Source organism: Gopherus flavomarginatus, chromosome 9 (assembly GCF_025201925.1).
Source record: "Gopherus flavomarginatus isolate rGopFla2 chromosome 9, rGopFla2.mat.asm, whole genome shotgun sequence".
NCBI lineage: Eukaryota > Metazoa > Chordata > Testudines > Testudinidae > Gopherus > Gopherus flavomarginatus.
Genome location: NC_066625.1, coordinates 57,117,087 through 57,139,161, shown reverse-complemented (window position 1 = coordinate 57,139,161; position 22,075 = coordinate 57,117,087). Strand labels below are relative to the sequence as shown.

The 22,075-nt window shown below is 41.0% G+C and overlaps 1 protein-coding gene across 4 annotated transcripts in view; it reads left to right on the top strand.

Moving 5' to 3' along the window:
- TMEM266 (transmembrane protein 266) overlaps positions 1-22,075 on the top strand; it is a 127,298-nt gene that overhangs the window by 40,864 nt on the left and 64,359 nt on the right. For 2 of the 4 annotated variants that reach the window (XM_050967009.1, XM_050967010.1), the window contains 2 exons: positions 1,419-1,607; positions 17,513-17,667. In XM_050967009.1, the coding sequence (XP_050822966.1) occupies positions 1,419-1,607; positions 17,513-17,667 (344 nt within the window). Of the gene's footprint in view, positions 1-1,418; positions 1,608-17,512; positions 17,668-22,075 lie in introns of those variants that run through there. The other 2 variants (XM_050967011.1, XM_050967012.1) reach the window with 2 other exon arrangements.

Below are 22,075 nucleotides of genomic sequence, written 5' to 3'. Positions count from 1 at the left end.
CTTATTTTTTCTCTAAGTAAGTGGTTTCTTATTGTAAGTCATATAGACACACATACATGGTGGTTTTACCCTTGTATGTGTGCATGGAGTTCCCATTAACATTAAGAAGGACAGAGAATGCATAACCAGTTTTAAAATTATGTTCTACACATATATGGATGGGAAGAATTTATCTGGGATCCTCCTATAATTTTATTGCTCTTCTTACTCAATAACTCTCCTCGAAAATCCTAGAGCGTTAGCAACCCTTTCTCTGGTTGAGTAGGGCAAGATGTGGCAGCATTCAGAACTTTTCTAAATATTGACCAGAGGTCAATGAAGGGCAATAGAATGTATGTATTACCTTAGAGCACTGGTTCTCAAACCATGGGGAAGGCTTGCCAGTGGAAGCACAGGAATGTGTCAAGGGAGGGGCAAACTGTGTGCTTCTTTAAAAAAAAAAAATGCTCTGGCTGTCAGCCCTGGCTGGCTCTGGCTCATGCAGAAAGTTCATGCACGCCGAGATGGCAGAGATAAATGAGACAGCCAAAGCCCTGTCCCCCAGGGCTAACAGCTGAAGCACCACCACTTGGGCTCTCCTCCCTCCACCCCCTCAATCTCTCACCAGGAGGCAGCCCAGGCTTGGGTTCTCCTTCCCCTCTTCTCCCATCAACGCCTCAATCCCTCACCTCAATGCAGCGGGGCTCTGGCTGTCAGCCCCAGAAGAGCAGCAGCAGCGCAGAAGTAAGGGTAGCAATGGGGCACTAAGTCTGTTGTGAAAAGTGATATTGATGAATATTACTTTTCTCATTACCCCCCTTACTTCTGTGCTGCTGCCGCTGGGTGCCTGGCCAGCAGCCGCTGCTCTCTGATCTGCCTTCAGAACTGGGTGCTGGTATATGTACTCGGGAAGGAGGCATAAACAACTACAGACACCAAGAAGGGCAGCCCAGTCAAATAAGTGTGAGAATCACTGCCTTAGAGTGATTTGTACTCTGGTTAGTAAAATGCTTGACCATTGTTCACTGATCTCACTACAAAAAGGAGGGGGTTTAGCTACATGCCTTCATGTCATTGATTCTCTTTTCTAGTTTGCAAGTATACTTTGCTATGTAATTCACAGTTTGTTTCTTTGTGTGTTGGTTGAATATTTATATTTTATGTGCATGAAAAGGCTTCAGCTCTGCAGTCTGAATCCAATTTTGCCCTTGTGTGCATGTGAGGATCCTATTAACCTCAGTGGGAGCGACCTTTCACAGATGAGGATAGATTTTGGCACGATATAACATTTCTCCACGTGTATTATCAAAAATGACACACAAATACCAGTAATCAAGCCTTTTGCCTTCATTATGGGAAATGTTAGTCCTGCTACTTGTGGAAATTTCCCATTTCTTACTGCTTATATTTGTTTCCATTTCCTTATTCACCATTTTTAGGCCTACAATAGAAGGTGGAGTTTCAGAAGTTGAGATAATTTCACAACAAGTAGAAGAGGAGACTAAAAGCTTAGCTCCTGTACAACTTGTTAACTTCACTTATCGAGATTTACCCCTTGCTGCGCTTGATCTCTCTGTGGCTGGGTCCCAGCTCTTGTCAAATTTGGATGAGGAGTACCAAAGAGAAGGGTAAGTACTAAGGATATCCTAAAGGATTTTCATGGTTTACGGAAGAGAAAGCCATGAGATGGAGAGAGAAGGCCAGCCAATTTCACTTGAATCCATTCTAAAAGCGTCTTTTTCTAATGTAGCTATTTAGTTGTTTTCAGACTCCTTGTAATAAAGTAATTTCTGGCTCCCATGTGAACACAGTGCATATTAGGAAACTGCTGTCAGAGAGAAAACTAAAGCTTGGGCCATACTAAAATGTTAGGTCAACCCAGCTACATCACTCAGGGGTATGAAAAATCCACACCCTTCAGTGATGTAGTTAAGCTGACCTAACCCCTGGTATAAATAGTGCTCGGTCAACTGAATAATTCTTCCTTTGACCTAGCTACTGCCTCTTGGGGAGGTGGATTACCTGTTGCGATGGTAGAACCACTCCCTTCAGTATCTACACCAAAGTGCTACAATGGCACAGAAATGCTGTGGCATTCCAAGTGTAAACAAGCCGTAAGTTGAGTCTTTTGCCCTGACTTTGGCTCTTCCCCATAAAAACAAAACAACAAAAATGCAGAAAAGCCATTTCAGAGGTCCTCTGTGATAGATGCCTCAGGAGAGTGTTCCATGGTGAGATGCACGGGTCAGTGACAGTGGTCCACATGTTTGAGTGGACATTTCCTGACCTGGTGATTATCATTATGCAGCACAACCTCCTAAGCCTCATGCAGATTATTTCTGTTTCTAAAAGAAGAATTTGCTCTGGTAGGCTGTGAATGAGGATGTTGCTATTCAGAATATATATCAAGCATCGGCAACCTTTGTCATGCAGCTCATCAGGGAAAGGCCCTGGCGGGCCAGGCCAGTTGGTTTACCTGCCGCATCCACAGGTTCGGCCGATCGCAGCTCCCCCTGGTTGTGGTTTGTCATCCCAGGCCAATAGGGGCTGCGGGAAGCGGAATAGGCCGAGGGATGTGCTGGCCGCTCTTCCTGCAGCCCCCATTGGCCTGGGACAGTGAATCACGGCCATTAGGAGCTGCGATCAGCCAAACCTGCGGATGCAGCAGGTAAACAAACTGGCCTGGCCCGCCAGGGACTTTCCCTGATGGGCCGCATGCCAAATGTTGCCGATCCCTGATATATATGCACAATAATGTTGTTGATAGAACAAACGTGCTGATTCTGGCTACATTTACACAGGGAGTTAAAATTGAGTTCATTATATTTGTTAGAAAATGTCTTTGGAAATGAGAGAATTAAAACACTTACTAAATATACTCTTCAACTGAGTATATTAAAGGTAAAAGAATGTTTAATACTGAATCACAGTATATATGAGAACGGCAAAGCATTTTACCTAGATCCATTATTTTTATAAGTAGTGGTTTATAAGTAGCTACCTTAAAAATTTAACAAACCCAGCACCTTGATTGTCTAAAAGGCAGGGAATACCAATAGTGGGGGAGTGTAGAAGGCTCTGTTCTGCCTTCAGACATATGGATGCAACTTCTGTTGGTCTGAAGGCCAAATTGAGCTTTTTACGAGGCCAGTTAACAAGTCAAAATTTCACTGTAATTTACAGGTAAAACAAGTAGCATGTAAACAGATTTTGCACATGGTAGTAGTAAGAGTTGTTTATATTTATGCCTGTATCTGTAATTTGCATTCCATGCATCTGAAGAAGTGGACTTTTTACCCACAAAAGCTTTTATGGATACAGACTAATACAGCTACCCCTCTGATAACTGACTGCACAATGACTCATTTGGAAAGCTGTCTCCCTTAGTATGCGAATCTATATAAAACTAGCATCACCTTTGATAAGGAGACCAGTTGCCCAACATTGGATTATATAGCTACTGTTCATTACTATTTCAGTTTATATCATACCAAATGTATATAGCTACTTTTACTGCATGATCTATCTACAAACACTTCACAGTAAATCACTCTGAGATTTCAGGATGAAGACATAAAAAGATTTATATAAGCTTCAAATTGTTGACAATTAAATATGTTTTAATCTACTCTTAGAAATCAGCAAAGATGAGGCATCCTTGATCTACACTCAGCAGGTATTCCATGCTGCAGTCAGGAAACAGAATGAGGGGAAAGTTCTTGCCACTAGTTTTTTTTCCAAATTGGACTTCATGAGATATCTTCAGAAATTCCAAACAAGGGGAAATAAATTTCAGTTAGCGTATATAAATATGATGCAATACCACGTGTGTCTAAAGAGGCACTTTATAATTAATTAGAGTATGCAGGTGCAAGCCTGAGGCTATATTGCTATTGGATAAATATAAAACAAGTTTAGTGCATTTATTCAACCCTTGTAGCTGCAGATTTCACCATCTGAAGCTCCATTCTTCAAAGTCCAAAGATAAGTTACAATGGGTACTTCAACCTGCTTGCATCCTGGGTACAGAAACAGACCTGTCAGTCACGGACAGCAGGAGAATGCCTCTCTCTCTCTGAAATTCCTGCCAGATTTATCTGCCTCTGCAGTGGCCAGTGGCTCAACCAGGCGTCCCTGCTATGAAGCTTTTCTGTGGAAAATTCCAGACTTTATTTCAAATTTCTGACTAGCAGATTGGCTGAAAAATGTGTCTAATTCCCAGCGGTGTCACAGGACTTAATTTGCCTTGTGGGGAGATTGGCCCCTCAACTGTGCTTCCGCTTGGAGGCATTTGCAGTGGTTGGTGCTCCTGCAGGCTTCAGGGAGTGAGTTAGACTGAAAAAAGTCAGAGGCAAAGGGAAAGGTCTGTGTGGTCTGCCTCACCCTCTTACCTACTGTTTTTTGTGGGAGCTTGGCTGTTCTATGGGCAGAGTGCAGCTTCCTCCTCACAGCCCAAACTGGGCAGGATCACCTCAATCTATCCTTCCTCAGGCAGGAAAGAAGCTGGGCAGGAGTGGAATAGCCGACTCCAGGGGAAAGCAGCTCCTCCACCCCTCTCTCCACAATGGGAATGACTTCAGAGAGGCAGTGTGCCAGATGGTAGATTACACTTAAATCCCAATAATCCTCACCAGCAACCATGCTCCCAGCTGTGAAGGTCAATCACCTCCTCCTCCCCTTTATCTCCCTGCAGGCTGTAAATGTACATAGCACAGACTCTGCCAACATCACAGACTGCAGCAAGATGTCTTTGGGGCTGTCTCCCTCTTCTAGCTGCCACCTCACCTCTATAACAGGCGTCCTGGGATTCCCAGGCTGCCACCTCCAGGGAAAACACACAACCATATGGCTGATCTACTTCCGATGTGGTAGAGAGGGGTACAGCTTCTGTGAAAGCCCATCTTTGAACCTCAGGCCTGTACCTTCCTGAGAGACCCAAAAAGGGCCCATGTTGGGTAGAGGACACAATATGTCCCAGCCCCTTTGAAAACAGGGAGATTGCTAGCCACCTGAAATATTTTTGGAGCAGTCTCTGAGCCCAGTTTCTCTCCCCCATCTGAAGCAGGATTATGAAGACAAATTCCCAAAGGGTAATTAATTAAACTTAGTGGTGTTTTCCCTGCTCACCTTCACAGAGTTCAGTGTGGCAGATCCATGCAAAAAGAACTGGGCCAGAGACTTGTGCAGACTCCTCTGGGCATGCCTGCACATACACACACACACAACAGGGAATTCTTCCTTTTTGTGAGGGAAGGCCTGCTATCTGAATCAGAGTTAGGGGATCAAATAATAAAAATATATTAACAACAAACCAACCAACCAAAAGAAGTGGAGGATAGACTTTTAGGCAGAGTACAGAGTATTGTGAAACTATGCTTAGGACAGTGATTCTCAAACTTTTGTACTGATGACCCCTTTTGCCTAGCAAGTTTCTGAATGTGACCTCTCCCTTATAAATTAAAAACACATTCTTATATATTTAACACTATTATAAAGGCTGGAGGTGAAGCAAGGTTTGGGGGTGGAGGCTGACAGCTTGCGACCCCCACCTCTCATGTAATAACCTTGCAACCCCCTGAAGGGTTACAACCCCCAGTTTTGAGAACCCCAGGCTTAGGAGGTCTGTAGCTGCCCCGGAACTTACCCTGCAGGCTGGTGCAAAGTCTGTAGTTTAATTACAATGTTAAACAAGTGAAACATAGCCTTGAGAGTCTCCAGGAAGGCTGAATGTAAGTATATAAAGAGTGTCCCTGCAAGAAGGTCGAAGTGTTAGCAGCATGCTCAAGTAAAGGGAGTTTTGTGTGAATCTCAACATTAAGTGCTTCCTTAGGGCAACAACCCTTATAGATTGAACTCCTGAAAGTCTCATAGTACTTCATATCCGTTAAAATACACTGCCTATAGCTACTATATCCAGTCAGACAAGTACTGAAGTTGGAAGCTTTCTCGGTTGAGAGAGAGCCAGTTCTGTGCTTCTAATTCAGACAAGTAGTCTTCAAGCTGTCCTAGTATTCATTCCTAGAGTTAAGTGAAAAAATATTCTTTCTTCTGTTAAGCATCAAAGCCTAATCCTTAGGACTACTGACAATCTTAGGCCAGAGAAGTTATCTCCCCTGTATTAAGATTTGATAGATGGTCACATGACCATCAATATATAAATTCACCAAAATTTAACATATTAGTTATCTTGTCTTTAACCAATGCCACTTTTTATCAGAAGGCTTCTCCACACCATAGAGTGCAGGGGAAGATGGAGGATGTATAATATACCTCATTTGGAATGTCCATACCTAAAGAGATAAGCCTGTTCCTGACCCTGGAGGTACACCACATTGAAAATCCTATTGTAACAGATCCATGGACCTTAGCACTATGAAGAATAGAAAAACGTGTCTGCCACAGATCAAATAATGCACTTGTACAGAGGGTGAGAACAAAATAACCAAAAGGTTCTATTCAACCCTCAGTGTTCCTGTGATGTTCTCATTAAGGCTATTGGGAGTTGTTCCTGATATTGGAGAGAGTGGACGCCAAAATAGAAGTGTTTTTGTAAGGGAAATTGTTAACCAGAAATCTACTGAGTGTTTAAAAATGAGTTAAAAGTAGCTTCAGGTGCCACTCCTAATTTTTATGGTTTTATGTTGGTATTTTCTGTTTTATAAAAATATTTTCTCTCCCCACTGCCATGTAAAAGACCCGTACAACTAATGGGAAATTGATGGGAAAGAGTGAAACTGAATATAGACAGAACATATTAAATGCACAAATAAATAAACACATTGAAAAAATGCTAGATAAATATTTTTTTAATCTCATAATAGATTAAAAAACTTAGCCAGAAGTGAAAATGTTTTGGGTTTTGTTTTTGGTGTGTGTGTGGGTGGGTTGGGGGGCGGGGGAGGTTGTTTAATTTAAGTAATGGACAGTGTCCCTAAATATGAAAAAAAAATTAGTCTGGTCCATATCTTGTGCTGGTTATGTGTTTTATTTGGTGGATATACCTGTATGAATTTTTTTAACTATTTGTCTTAGTTTGTTACTTCTGTGCTGAGCCACATTTAAATCTACTTACGTTTGCTTGTGTAGAGAGTAAAATAAACTGTAGAAATTAAAAAAAAAATTATGGGAAGTAGAGTAAGAGGAGGAAGCAGAGAAGAGAGAGCAGTGAAATAGAAACATTGGGGGCTGGAGTTTGGAACAGCTGGGGATGGAAAAAATGGTCAAAGACTTGTCAACAATATTAGGAAGTTAAACGTGAGACTAATAAACCTTCATCCTATTAATTTTTAAGTCATTTTACAAACAGTAATTAATGCATTCAACCTTCCTGTGAGAAAGGGATGGAAGTATCATTATCTACATTTTACAAACAGGGAAACTGAGGTACAGAATTTAAAGGCCAAATTTTCAAAAGTGACATTTGATTTTTGGTGCTGTAATTATTAGGTAGTGAGTTTAGATCATTTTATTTAGTAGGATCAGAATCACGGCCCTGAAGTATGAATTTCAGAGATGCTGAGCAGCGGCAGCTCTCAGTGAACTCAGTAGCAAAATTTCCACCGACTTTAATGGTGCAGGATCAATTCCTTGGTGTCTTAAGATAGTCGCTAGCCTAAGGCCAAACAGCAAGTCTTTGTATTTACAATAACCCTTCTAAATTTTTCTGTAAACAAAGCTCTTCGGATAGACTTTTTTTTAAACTTTCCTATGTTTATTTTAATGATTTCTTCTTGTGCAATGTCCTGGGCAGTCTTCTCCAGACTTGAAGTGTAGAATTAAGGCTGGATTACATCTTTGTGCTGGTTCACTCCCCTTCTCCAGATGAAATGTCAGTGCATATTTATGTAGATGAGATTCAGGATTCTTGCACCTGAATCTCTCAGCCTTTGGATATTTTCAAAATTGCTTTTCTTTCTGATTTATCAAAGTTCTTTTCATAGTCTACACTGTAATAATAGACTCTACAGCATGGCTTGTTTTATTCCACAATGACCTGATTCCACTGTTTGCAGATGAACCACAGTAAAATCACTTTAATAAAATTAGAATAATAAAGTCAAGAGGTGAAATACTGGCTCCAGTAAAGTTTGGGAGCTTCACCATTGACTTCACTTTGGGGCCAGGATTTCACCAGTACTTTGTTCACTAGTACTATTATGATGAACTGATATAACCCTGACACAATGTGACAACCAACAATGTGGAGGTGAATGCCTGGCTGCGAAGATGGTGTCGCCAGGAGGGCTTTGGCTTCCTCAACCACGGGGTGCTATTCGAGGAAGGACTGCTAGGCACAGATGGTGTTCACCTTTCGAGGAGGGGAAAGGCCTTATTTGCGCACAGACTGGCTAACCTAGTAAGGAGGGCTTTAAACTAGGTTCGACGGGGACAGGTGAGCAAACCCCACAGGTAAGTGGGGAACAAGACCTGGGAGATGGGTTGGAAACAGGAGGGAGCATGGGCTATAATGGCAGAGAGAAAGGAGGGTCAGGACAAAGCTGGGAGGCAAGATCAAACCAGTATCTTAGATGCCTATATACAAATGCAAGAAGTATGGGTAATAAGCAGGAAGAACTGGAAGTGCTAATAAATAAATACAACTATGACATTGTTGGCATTACTGAATCTTGGTGGGATAATACACATGACTGGAATGTTGGTGTGGATGGGTATAGTTTGCTCAGGAAGGATAGACAGGGGAAAAAGGGAGGAGGTGTTGCCTTATATATTAAAAATGTACACACTTGGACTGAGGTGGAGATGGACATAGGAGATGGAAGTGTTGAGAGTCTCTGGGTTAGGCTAAAAGGGGTAAAAAACACGGGTGATGTCGTGCTGGGAGTCTACTACAGGCCACCTAATCAGGTGGAAGAGGTGGATGAGGCTTTTTTCAAACAACTAACAAAATCATCCAAAGCCCAAGATTTGGTGGTAATGGGGGACTTCAACTATCCAGATATATGTTGGGAAAATAACACCGCGGGGCACAGACTATCCAATAAGTTCCTGAACTGCATTGCAGACAACTTTTTATTTCAGAAAGTTGAAAAAGCTACTGGGGGGAAGCTGTTCTAGACTTGATTTTAACAAATAGGGAGGAACTCATTGAGAATTTGAAAGTAGAAGGAAGCTTGGGTGAAAGTGATCATGAAATCATAGAGTTTGCAATTCTAAGGAAGGGTAGAAGGGAGTACAGCAAAATAGAGACAATGGATTTCAGGAAGGCGGATTTTGGTAAGCTCAGAGAGCTGATAGGTGAGGTCCCATGGGAATCAAGACTGAGGGGAAAAACAACTGAGGAGAGTTGGCAGTTTTTCAAAGGGACGCTATTAAGGGCCCAAAAGCAAGCTATTCCGATGGTTAGGAAAGATAGAAAATATGGCAAAAGACCACCTTGGCTTAACCACGAGATCTTGCGTGACCTATAAAATAAAAAGGCTTCATATAAAAAGTGGAAACTAGGTCAGATTACAAAGGACGAATATAGGCAAATAACACAGGAATGCAGAGGCAAGATTAGAAAGGCAAAGGCACAAAATGAGCTCAAACTAGCTATGGGAATAAAGGGAAACAAGAAGACTTTTTATCAATACATTAGAAGCAAGAGGAAGACCAAGGACAGGGTAGGCCCACTGCTCAGGGAGGAGGGGGAAACAGTAACGGGAGACTTGGAAATGGCAGAGATGCTTAATGACTTCTTTGTTTCGGTCTTCACTGAGAAGTCTGAAGGAATGTCTAATATAGTGAATGCTTACGGGAAGAGGGTAGGTTTAGAAGATAAAATAAAAAAAGAGCAAGTAAAAAATCACTTAGAAAAGTTAGATGCCTGCAAGTCACCAGGGCCTGATGAAATGCATCCTAGAATACTCAAGGAGTTAATAGAGGAGGTATCTGAGCCTCTAGCTATTATCTTTGGGAAATCATGGGAGACGGGGAATATTCCAGAAGACTGGAAGGGGGCAAATATAGTGCCCATCTATAAAAAGGGAAATAAAAACAACCCAGGAAACTACAGACCAGTTAGTTTAACTTCTGTGCCAGGGAAGATAATAGAGCAGGTAATTAAAGAAATCATCTGCAAACACTTGGAAGGTGGTAAGGTGATAGGGAATAGCCAGCATGGATTTGTAAAGAACAAATCATGTCAAACTAATCTGATAGCATTCTTTGATAGGATAACGAGCCTTGTGGATAAGGGAGAAGCGGTGGATGTGATATACCTAGACTTTAGTAAGGCATTTGATACGGTCTCGCATGATATTCTTATAGATAAACTAGGAAAGTACAATTTAGATGGGGCTACTGTAAGGTGGGTGCATAACTGGCTGGATAACCATACTCAAAGAGTAGTTATTAATGGCTCCCAATCCTGCTGGAAAGGTATAACAAGTGGGGTTCTGCAGGGGTCTGTTTGGGACCGGCTCTGTTCAATATCTTCATCAACGATTTAGATGTTGGCATAGAAAGTACGCTTATTAAGTTTGCGGACGATACCAAACTGGGAGGGATTGCAACTGCTTTGGAGGACAGGGTCAAAATTCAAAATGATCTGGACAAATTGGAGAAATGGTCCGAGGTAAACAGGATGAAGTTCAATAAAGATAAATGCAAAGTGCTCCACTTAGGAAGGAACAATCATTTTCACACATACAGAATGGGAAGAGACTGTCTAGGAAGGAGTATGGCAGAAAGAGATCTATGGGTCATAGTAGACCACAAGCTTAATATGAGTCAACAGTGTGATACTGTTGCAAAAAAAGCAAACGTGATTCTGGGATGCATTAACAGGTGTGTTGTAAACAAGACACGAGAAGTCATTCTTCTGCTTTACTCTGCGCTGGTTAGGCCTCAACTGGAGTATTGTGTCCAGTTCTGGGCACCGCATTTCAAGAAAAATGTGGAGAAATTGGAGAGGGCCCAGAGAAGAGCAACAAGAATGATTAAAGGTCTTGAGAACATGACCTATGAAGGAAGGCTGAAGGAATTGGGTTTGTTTAGTTTGGAAAAGAGAAGACTGAGAGGGGACATGATAGCAGTTTTCAGGTATCTAAAAGGATGTCATCAGGAGGAGGGAGAAAACTTGTTCACCTTAGCCTCCAATGATAGAACAAGAAGCAATGGGCTTAAACTGCAGCAAGGGAGATTTAGGTTGGACATTAGAAAAAAGTTCCTAACTGTCAGGATAGTTAAACACTGGAATAGATTGCCTAGGGAAGTTGTGGAATCTCCATCTCTGGAGATATTTAAGAGTAGGTTAGATAAATGTCTATTAGGGATGGTCTAGACAGTATTTGGTCCTGCCATGAGGGCAGGGGACTGGACTCGATGACCTCTCGAGGTCCCTTCCAGTCCTAGAGTCTATGAGTCTATAACCTGTAGTTGTATAAAATAGGTCCCTCATGTTTCTCTTATCTTGAATGAATTCCTCTTCTACAGTTCTTCAGATTTCTTGTTCTCTATCTTATGGTGGGCCATGCAAGGTAACTCCAGCTCTTCCTGTTACTGTGAACATTTCTGTGCTTTTAGAGTTCTGTTAGTTATTTCTGCTTTGTAATAAAGAAGTGATATTTGGGGGTAAAGGAATATTTTCTTTTCCCAAGATATAAAATTGCATATTAACTATCTCTGCATAGCATTCTTCATATCTTTTTAGAATCTATAAAGCTTTTGGTTAAGTTTGTGACATACAGAAAGCAGCACATTACTTAAAAGATTGCAAGTATTGTGTTAATTGAAAAAATAACTGGACCCTAATCCTACAAGGATTTATGCACATGCATAACTTTACATGTGTGTGTTAATGTATGTAAATATTAAGCATGTGCATAAGTCTTTACAAGATCAGAGCTAGAGTAGTGACATTTCATGGAAGATTTTGCACAGCAGCTGTGCAGTGCTGCATGTCACTACAATGCTTCAACCCAATTACTTCTGTTACTACCGTGGAATGTTGTGGGGTGTTTTCCTTCATTATTTTTGTGTTGCTGTTGATTTTTATTAGTTTTCTTGACATGTTCAGTATTCCTATTCTAGATTTATTTTTCATCCTCGTTCCTGTTGTCTTGTAAAAGGTTTAAACATTCTGTTCTTTCTGGCATTTTACATTGCCTCTTCATTTTCACTTTGGTTTTTGTGATCTCATTTCTTCTTATTATTTTATTTGTAAAACACCAAGAATGTGCTAATTTTGCTTCTTCAGACAGTTTAGTCTGGCTTCTATGTTTGCATCAGATGGTGCTATTTTCTTCATTATTTCTGTTTTTTTCCAAATCTTTGAATTATTATTTTGATTTCTGTCTAGTATTTTTAACTGTTTGCTGCAAGACTTAGAGGGGCATTAACTAAAATGGGTTTAAGTTTCTGCCTTTCTTCCTTGGTTTGCCACTTGATACTGTAAGGGCTTTTACTATTCTACATCACGCCTCTTAATTACTCTGTTCAACTCATAGAGGTCAATGAAGATATCAGACTGATCCATGATGAATTCCTCAGCCCCAAGGAGGGAGATGAGGTGGAGAGCTTTTAAGGCTGAACTGTATCATGCAGTGAGCAAGCTCTCTATTTACAAAAGTGATGTTTGGTTGGTTTTTGGTTGGTTTTTTTTTAAACATATGCATAACTGCCAGACATGAACTGGGGCCAGAAAGATGGAACAAAAGCTGAACAGCAAAATGCACTGAAGGAGACTGTAACGATGATTTGTTCTCTTGTGCAGTACTACATCATTGTTACTCTGTGTGCTCTGGTCCAAATCTAAGACCTGCATTGCAGCAGAAAATGTTCTCCCTCTTTTCCACTTTGAGCATTTGGCACTCTGAATTCTGTGTGATAACTGGCTCTTTATTGCAGAACATGTAAAATGTTGCACTGCTCAGTCAGTATGTTGCAAACATGTTCCGTGATTTCGAAATGTCTTTCTAATTCTTTTCTGACACAGATCATTCAAAATCTTCATGTGAACGCTCTTACCTCTGGTGGGTTGTTTCTGTTTGTGTCATTGTGCAGAGGACCCTTTCAACCTGATCTACATTAGCCTTTCTCCCTAATGTTTCCCACCAGTACTCCCGCTGGTATAGCTAAACCACTGGAAGCACTAATACAGGTAATGCAGTGACTGCCCATATCTTAACCAAGATGCCATGTAGACCTGTTGTGCGTAGCTAGTAATTACACTAGTGGAGCTGCAGCAGTGGTAGTAATGGTGGGAATTTCAGGGAAAAGGCCAATGTGAGTGCAACTGGAATACTTGGTAGTGTGCACAGTCGTCTGGTACAAGCTCGGAAGCAAGTGCAGTTGGTTCTTCACATGCCTTATCCTTTTGATAGGTTCCCATTTGAACACTCGCACACCTGTAATACTAAAGGAGGAAACTTTATAACGGAGCTGTCAGAAAAGAAAGGTTGCAAATCCCCTCAGTATTAAAACTTATTTAAAGAAATAATTCATAAAGTTATTCTTAGCTATGCCTCTAAGGAGCAATCCATTTGGAGGGTACAAGGCTGTACGTGTCTCTCAGAGTTTCTCAGATCTTCGAGGTGCTACTTGCAAGCTCCAGCCAGACTCTGCTGCCTTGTTTCCCTCAGCCAGGTCTAAGCTGCTACCCATATTTGCTTCATCACTTTCTAATCTAACTATCACTTCCTGGTCGAGTCTTGCCTTCTGTTGGCTAATTGCTAATCTGCATTTGTGTCCATCCCTAGATATAACCTGTTGCCCAATTTTAGCCTGCAAATCATTATGAGGAAGGTGAATGTTTACTAATTAGTCAAAAAGGCTGGTTACTATGCCATGAACATTTGGCTGGTTGGTTTGTTTTGCAACACAAGTAAACAGAAACAGTGACAAATGTTAGTAGCTTGAATGGAGTGATTATGATTGCTCATTACCAAAGAAATGTGGTAATTTTTTTCCCAGTTTTGTTCAGTGTTGAACATCTTTTTTTAAAACCTGTGTATTAGTGCTTTAAACTATGCTAGTAATAGATTGGCTTTGTGAAAAGCCATATTGAAAGTGTCTTTTTTAAAAATTCCTGATAATTTCTAACCATATAGATTTCAAATGCCCCATAATAAAACTGTGCACTTGTATATTGACTACCATGAAAAGATTCCAATATGCTTTACGAACATTAATTTGTTTTACCTCATATGGGTGTTGTGAGGCTAAGTGTTAAAAATAATTCACATTTAAAATAAAATGTTAGGAAAACTGTCCCATTATCACGCACATGCCTAGTCCTGAGTTCAAAGTTCCATTTCCCCCCTTACTTTGGATTTCAGAGTTTGCGATGTCTTCAGATATTGTGGTGGAAATGCAGGCTCCTCACCCCAGGCTTGCTATGCCTGTGTCTAGTGGTCAGAGCAGATGACTTGCTGTGTGAGTTTGGGCAAATAGCTGAACCTCTCTGCATAATTTTCTGTATATATGAAGTGAGAATGACAACTAATGGTGTAAAATTCCTTTAAATCCTCAGATGACAGATTATACATGAGTGCACCTTGTAAATAAGTGAAAGAGCAAGTAGTTTTCCAGTTTTTAATTTTAAAATGTATTTGTAATTTTGAGATAAAGATTCATAGTGTGTTAATTATAAAGAATCCTAAGCATTCTAATGCTTTGCAGTTCACCTTTAAGAACAATGCTTTCCAAACTGTAATCCGATACTTTTGTTGCATGGTTTTTGTACAGAATGAAAAATTGCTACCTGCATAGACTGCCAGTGCAGAGCTAGGGAGGCTAACTTTATTTTTCATGCATTATCAGTTCTTTAAGTAGTTACTAACTTAAACGATTAAATAATGTTAATCATTATAGTGCCAGTGTGTAGTATATGCTAAGTAATGCAATCTACTTAAGCGTATGTATGTTCAGTGTCCTTAGAAGTCTTGAGAATATTGAGATTTTTAAAGTATGTAGCTAGGCCATCTACTGATCACATTGAGAATAGGAAAAAGGGAAAAGAAAAGAGTTACGCTATGGAAAAGGAAGAGCTATGTATTGGTGAAATAGAAGAGAAAAAAGATATAAGAACAAGAGAGAAGCATTAAGAAAATAAATAAGGTTATTCATTATTGTAAATAAAAATATAACCACCAGGAGAGTGATCAGAAAATTATTCAAAACTAAAATAACAGCCATAATGAAGAATTAACCTGGTCTGAAATTGATCTTTAAAAAAACCCTACCAAAAAATCTAATGGCAAAAGGTCTCAGTCCACATAAAGACCTGTCCCCAGCCTCTTTGGAAGATTAGCACTTAAGTATTGAAAAGAAGAATAGTGGTTAAAATATGTAAACAGGAAGCAGGAGTTAGAGGTTCTGTTCCCTGCTGTGCCACAGCTCTCTGTGTGCCTCTATTTTCCTGCCTATTAAAAGGGAACAAATGTATTAAGCTGACTTGCCAGGGACTTGAGAGTGAGGCTTAGCTTATTTATGTTTGTGAAGCAGTATAAGATCCTTGGATAGAAGAACGTCAGAGTATTTTTATTTTTTCAATTTTCCCACAAAAACAGCAAAAATTCTGAAAAAGAACAACTTTTGCTTCACTTTTCAGTGATGTTCCTTATAGCTTGTGGCATTGGGAGTGCTTTCAAAGCCAAGTTCTATAGACCGAACTAGCGCGGAAGTTTGCAGTGTTGTTGTAGCTACATTGGTCCGAGGATATTAGAGAGACAGTGAGTGAGATAATATATTTTATTGGACCAACTTCTGTTGGTGAGACAGACACGCTTTTGAGCTCTTCTTCACGTCTGGGATCAGTTTTGAGCACTGAACTGAGATCTAGAAGATAAGGGAGTACATCAGCTTCTGTCTATGAGATACTTTTTTCTCTGGTGACCAAATTGCAATTTTTCTGTGTGCCCCAGACTACTGGGAGGATTTTCCCCCTTGTTTTGCCTCAAAACCCTATTTCTTCCCAGAGGCCTTGTGTTTGAGCCACCAGCAGAGTAGTACTGAATGCAACTCCTTTAGGAGCCTGTCACAATCTCACCTTAAAACTGGGCAGAAGGTTAGCAGCACCCCTATTTCCCAACCACCTGTGTGCCTTAAATTTTTCTTTTTTTCCCCCTCTCTTTTTGGTGTTTTAGTTTTTTTGTTTTAATAATAGTTTAAAAATCTAGAACTCCCAGTCTTTTACAGTTCATATAGTAGTGTTTTGTTTCACATTTTTTCGGTCAGCTTGTTTGAGACAGAGAAGCAGTATCTGGTGATTTCAGACGTTTACTCCAGAGTCTTGATGCATTTGAACTAAGGATGTGTACTGTATGTATGTACTGTAAACCTTGCCAGATCTTTGAAGTTTAAAGTGTCTGCACAGGAGGTCTTTTAGGATTAGTTAATCAATCCAATGGGGGAAGGAACATTTCACTAAAATGCTCTGTTCTGAAGAGACTCCTGAGAGCTACACTCGAAACTTCAAAGCGCTGCCGCGGGAGCACTTTGAAGTGTGAGTGTAGTCGCAGCGCTAGCGCTGGGAGAGAGGTCTTCCAGCGCTGCACATACTCCACATCCTCATGGGGTTTATCTTGCAGCGCTCAGGGGGGTGTTTTTTTTACACCTCTGAGCGAGAAAGTTGCAACGCTGTAAAGCGCCAGTGTAGCCATGGCCTAAGTCCCTGAGTGATGCTTACGTAGCATTGAGACCTCCCCGTGTCTCATTTTTGAAGGTGTGGCGTATGGATACATCAGGGAAGGCTATGTGATGTTGATGTGGTAGGGGTTTTTTTCAGGTGTTTGACTCCCATATGAATTATGCCTCCACTGCATCCACTTGATCACTGATCTTGTCACCCTTCCCTTCTTCAAGCATCCACTGCCGCCTTTTGTAACATCATAGGCACTGGCTCTGGTGCACAGGGTAGGCTGAAGCACGACGGCATGCCTGCTTTGGCAACTTTCCTTCCCAAGTCATCGCAAAGATTAAGTGGTGTAGTGGTCGAAGACCATAATACTCACTGCCAGAGGAACTACCACCAACTTCATCACTTTCCAGTCTAACTACAAAGAATGAGTCTTTGCCTTGGCCTTCACAAATAAAAGCATATAGCACACACATCAAAACAAACATACACGAATTTTTTTCTTCTTGGGGAGTGAGGAAGGAACCACACATGACAGATGTTAGTCATATTGCTTAATGCATTGTTTAAAAGCACTCAGATACAATGGTGATGGGCCTGGTATAAAAATGTGACTAGAATAGAGGGTCTTGTTGAGTCCTCTAGACAAGGAAGAACTTCCTCCACAGTACAGGTGTAATTAAGGATGCCCATTACATTCAGGTCATTTCAGTCAATATATGTAACTAGCATCCAACTCTATATTAATTCAGAAAATTAGATAAGAGAGGCTGCATTTAACACAGAAATTAATAAAAGTAAATAGGATTTGTAAAATCTTTTAACTTTACTGATGGTCACATCTATTCTAGCAGAACTTCTCTCATTTAGAGTCCATTACTCTTTACCCTCTCTTCCTTTCTCTCTCTCTTTCTCTCTTCTGCCCTCCCTGCCCCCTTTGTTTTATTTCCTTAGATCTAACTGGCTAAAGCCGTGCTGTGGGAGACGAGCAGCTGTGTGGCAGGTATTTTTGCTCAGTGCAAGTCTCAACAGTTTCCTGGTAGCCTGTGTAGTGTTGGTGGTGATTCTCCTGACTCTGGAACTCCTAATAGATATAAAGCTTCTCCAGTGTGAGTAGCAGGCTTTTTAAAAAAATTTGATCTAAGATAAATGATGTTTAAATTTAACTTGCTTGGGGGAGGGGGGTTGATCATGTAAGTAGTTTAAAAATTAAATAATGACCTTTACTGTACTTTTAATACAGTGGAACCATGGTATAGTGAAATCCTCCCCATCCCCCTTCCCCACAAAGCAAATTTGTTATGGAACAGATTTTCAGAGGATGCAGGTAGAATTCACCTGCAAAAATGTGCCCATACCTTGTTTACCTGCAAAAACTGCACAGTCCCATTATGATAACCTTCTCCAATTTGCATACACCAGAAAACAGGGCATTTGTGCAGTCAAAAGGGCACTTCTGTGATAATTACCCAGTTGTCCATTCACATGTACTTATGCAAATAGGTGTGCATGGATTTTGTTGGTGCAGTTGGTGCTCTCTCTTTCAGTGATTTGTCCCTATAAACAGAGATTTGTTGGAACTGAAATTCCAGTTTGCATCTGGCAATGCAGTGAAACAATTAAGACTTTTCTTCTACTTCACTGACATATTGTAAGACAAATAACAACAACACTAGTGAAGTTTTGTTATATCCAGGTTCACTCTACACAGGTTCCATGGTACAGGCAATTTTTAATTGTGTTGCTTTGCTTTCTGGTTGAGCTGTTCTTTCACTGTTCTCTCCCTCCATTCTTTTTCGCTCAGTCACACAAAACTCATCTGAATGTAAGCACCAGCAACAAGTTTTCCTGTGCTAAATATTATAGGTGCCCTTTAAAAAATAAATTATGTAGAAATTTATAGAAATAACTGTAAGGGGTTTAAATACATCCACAATGGCAAAAAAATGTACTACTGGAGATTAAGGAACTCTAGGGTGAAATTCTTGAGCTCTGCTATTTGACTTCAATGGTCTCAGGATTTCATCCCAGTTTATGCAGTATAATGGAGTGCTGTAAAGCAGTGATTTTCAACCAAGGGTCCAGAGCCCCTGGCGGACGGGGAGCAGGTTTCCGGGGCTCCACCAAGCAGAAACAGTGTTAGACTTGCTGGGGCCCAGGGCAGAAAGCCAAAGTCCCACTGCATGGGGCTGAAGCATGGGGCCTTGAGCCCCACCACCTGGGGCTGATGCAGAAGCCTGAGCAACTTAGCTTTACGGTTGCATGCGACCCTGGGCAATTGCTCAGCTTGCTATCCTTTAATGCCAGTCCTGGCAGAAACCAGTTATTGTGGCACAGGTGGGCCATGGAGTTTTTATAACATGTCTGAGGGGGGCCTCAGAAAGAAAAAGGTTGAGAACCCCGACTGTAAAGGTAATATTAAGGGAGCCACTAGAGCAGCCTGAGTTGTTATTTTGTTTTATAGACCCTGTAAAAAAGAATGCTGACTCGGCCTTCTCCTGCATCCTGCTTGTATTTGATCTGGTCCCCTTATACCTCTCCATATGCACACCTCAAACACTTCTATGAAAACACCCCTTCCAGCCTCAGACAACCCCATCAGCTATTTGTGAGGCTCTGCCGTCCTTGCTAACCCAACTCCTCTGTGTACAGGGAAGTCAGGAGGTGGCTCCAAAATGCAGTCTTCTAAGTATTGGGGGTTATCGGTTATGGGATTCAATCTTTAGAGCTGAACTAAGAGAGGATCACAGACAAATTCAGTGATGACACTTTGATAGGTGAGGTGCATATGCTGAAGTTAACACTGCTAGTAAAGCTAATGGTTGAATCCTAAACATTGGATTTATTTGCTTGTGTGGGTTTGTCTTAGACTTTTAACACTATTTTGGAGGGATCGCCTGCATTCTTTACCATTTGCTCCCCCATCAATACTTCTCTCTGAGGAGTGCTGCATATTACATTCTTCAGAGCCCACCAACATCTACCCTACACATCAGCCAGAGAGGTTTGTGACAGGCAAACAGATGGTACTAGGCTGACCATTTTGTCTCTGCACTACTTTCCACTCTTGCTGGCCCTGGGCGTAACAGACTGCTGCATGGCAATGCATTGCATTGACACTAAACCATCAACACACCATGCTTCTCATTATTTCGTGTAGCTTTTGTTACATTAAATTCCTTCAGTTTTTTTCTTTAACCACTTATGGAATATATGGGAGGAGTTTACATAAATACTATAGTTTTGTGAAATGAAGACTGTATTTTTTACTTAATCTTTCAAAAGCCATTAGTGTGCAATTATGTTTTATAAAAATGTAATTGTAGCATATAATGATTCCCTGTAGTATATGAAAGCAACGTATACAAGTGTATTAAGGATTTGCTATGGTACATCACTGCCAATTTTGTTTCTAATAAAAGCCATTAATCCACATTATAGACTGCAGTCACCAAGGAAATCTGTGTTTTTAATGGTTTTGAATTACATGTGCAAAATATTGTGCAAAAAATCAGGCTTCTATGATTGCTAAAATCCCAGGGCAAAATTCTCCTCTCAGATTCTTAGTGCCGATTTCAGTTGCGCTCTGCACTTGTTCAGTGGGCACAACTCCTTGTTGTCATCAACGGAAATTGTATCTACAAAAGTGCAGATTATGCAAATGAGAAATTAATAGACCTTGAGTGAATTTAGCATGAAGATATTTTATATGACAGACTCTATGTACATTAACTAAATAATCTCTTATTACCCCAATAATGTACGGAAGTATTGTTATCCATATTTTGTGGATGGAAAAATGAAGGTAGATTAAGTCACTTGTCCAGGGTCTGAGAGAAGGGGTTCATTAGCAGAGCCATGATTAGAATTCTTTAGTTTTTGGCTCCTCTTCATCTCTAGACCATGCACCTCCATCTCTTTGCCAAACCACTTCCTATAGTGGTGGGAGTGACTTACTACTGCCCTTTTCCTGCAATTGGATACATATAGGCACATTTGCATACCTGCATTAAGTCCTATTGAAATCAGTGGGCCTTCACACAGGTGCAAGAATCCACCTGTGTGTATTTACTTACTGGATCTGGGCCTGTGTAAGTACTTGTATAGCCGTACAATGAAAATGAATATAAAGATGAAACCATGCCTTAGTGGGAATTTGTTTGGCCTTATTTGTTGTAAGGGTTTTATCATTTCACAGTGTTAAAACAACAGTATGACAGCCCAGAAGAGAATTGCAGCATGTTTGAAAATGATTTTTAATGATTTTTAGAGGTGCTGAATTTCTACAGCTCCCTTCATAGGTACTGGAACTAGGGGTGCTGAGGCTACGGCTGCACCCCCTGGCTTGAAGTGGTTTCAGTTATATACAGGGTTTACAGTTTAGTTCAATGGCTCTCAACACTGCCACTATAAAAAATTGTTCCAGCACCCCATCTCCCTTTTGAGTTCAGTGGGAGCTGCAGGTACTGAAAACCTATCCAAAAAAACAAAAACAAAAAAAGAAGTCGTCAAGTCATAGCCTTTGTCTAGTTTTTTTGTTTGTTTGATTTTTCTTCTTTTCTTTAAGAATGTTAATTTTTTTTAAAAGTTTACAAACGTAAGAAATTCAGAGGTAAGGCTGCGCTTCTACAACAAGCCAGATTCACACAAATAGTAGCCTGTGACTCTGTCCCACTAGAGTTTGGACAATGTAGTGTTCTCATATTGTTTCTGAAACAATCATGTCGTTTCTACAGTTCAGCGTGAGGAAGTCTGTATGTTCAGTTGGAATGTCTTTAAGGAAGAGAAGGCAATTGAGAGTGGCGGAATGTCAACTCGGTTTATGGGACATTGATTCAGCTCTTGTTCAGGAACTTCTTGCCTGGAAGGTTATTTGAAACTGTTGATGCCACGCAGGCACTTTAATTGTGTCACTATCCTGCAGTATATCCAGCAGTCTTTGTTGCACATATTGCAGCATGAGAAATCCATTTCTCCCCACCCCAAATTCCCATATGTTATACCTTGCTTGCACACTAGGGGGCAGATGGAGGCCTGCATGTCAATGGATTGCTATTAGAATGCCTCCCCACAAATGGATTTCCCCCCATTTCCCAGCCTTGCCCTATTGTTTAAGCAGCATGTTGGTGAAATTGTCTAAAGTATTGTTTGCTGATTTCTTTTTTATTAATCAGTAATTGTGTATCTGCTCAAATTCAGTGATACCATACGTGGCAATTTCTGCTGACCCCTGTGACAGACCCAAACCAGTGGGGTGCAGGAGTCTGGTACAGGGCAAATATACTGGTCACTGGATGAGTAGTCTTCTGTTCCCTGAGTGACCAGAGCAGGGCTGCACTAGAGTAATCAGGAACCTGCTAGCAGGGCCGGCTCCAGGCCACAGCACGCCAAGCGCGTGCTTGGGGCGGCACGCCGCGCGGGGCGCTCTGCCGGTTCCCGGGAGGGCAGCAGGCGGCTCCGATGGACCTCCCACAGGCATGCCTGCGGAGGGTCTGCTGGTCCCACGGCTCCGGTGGA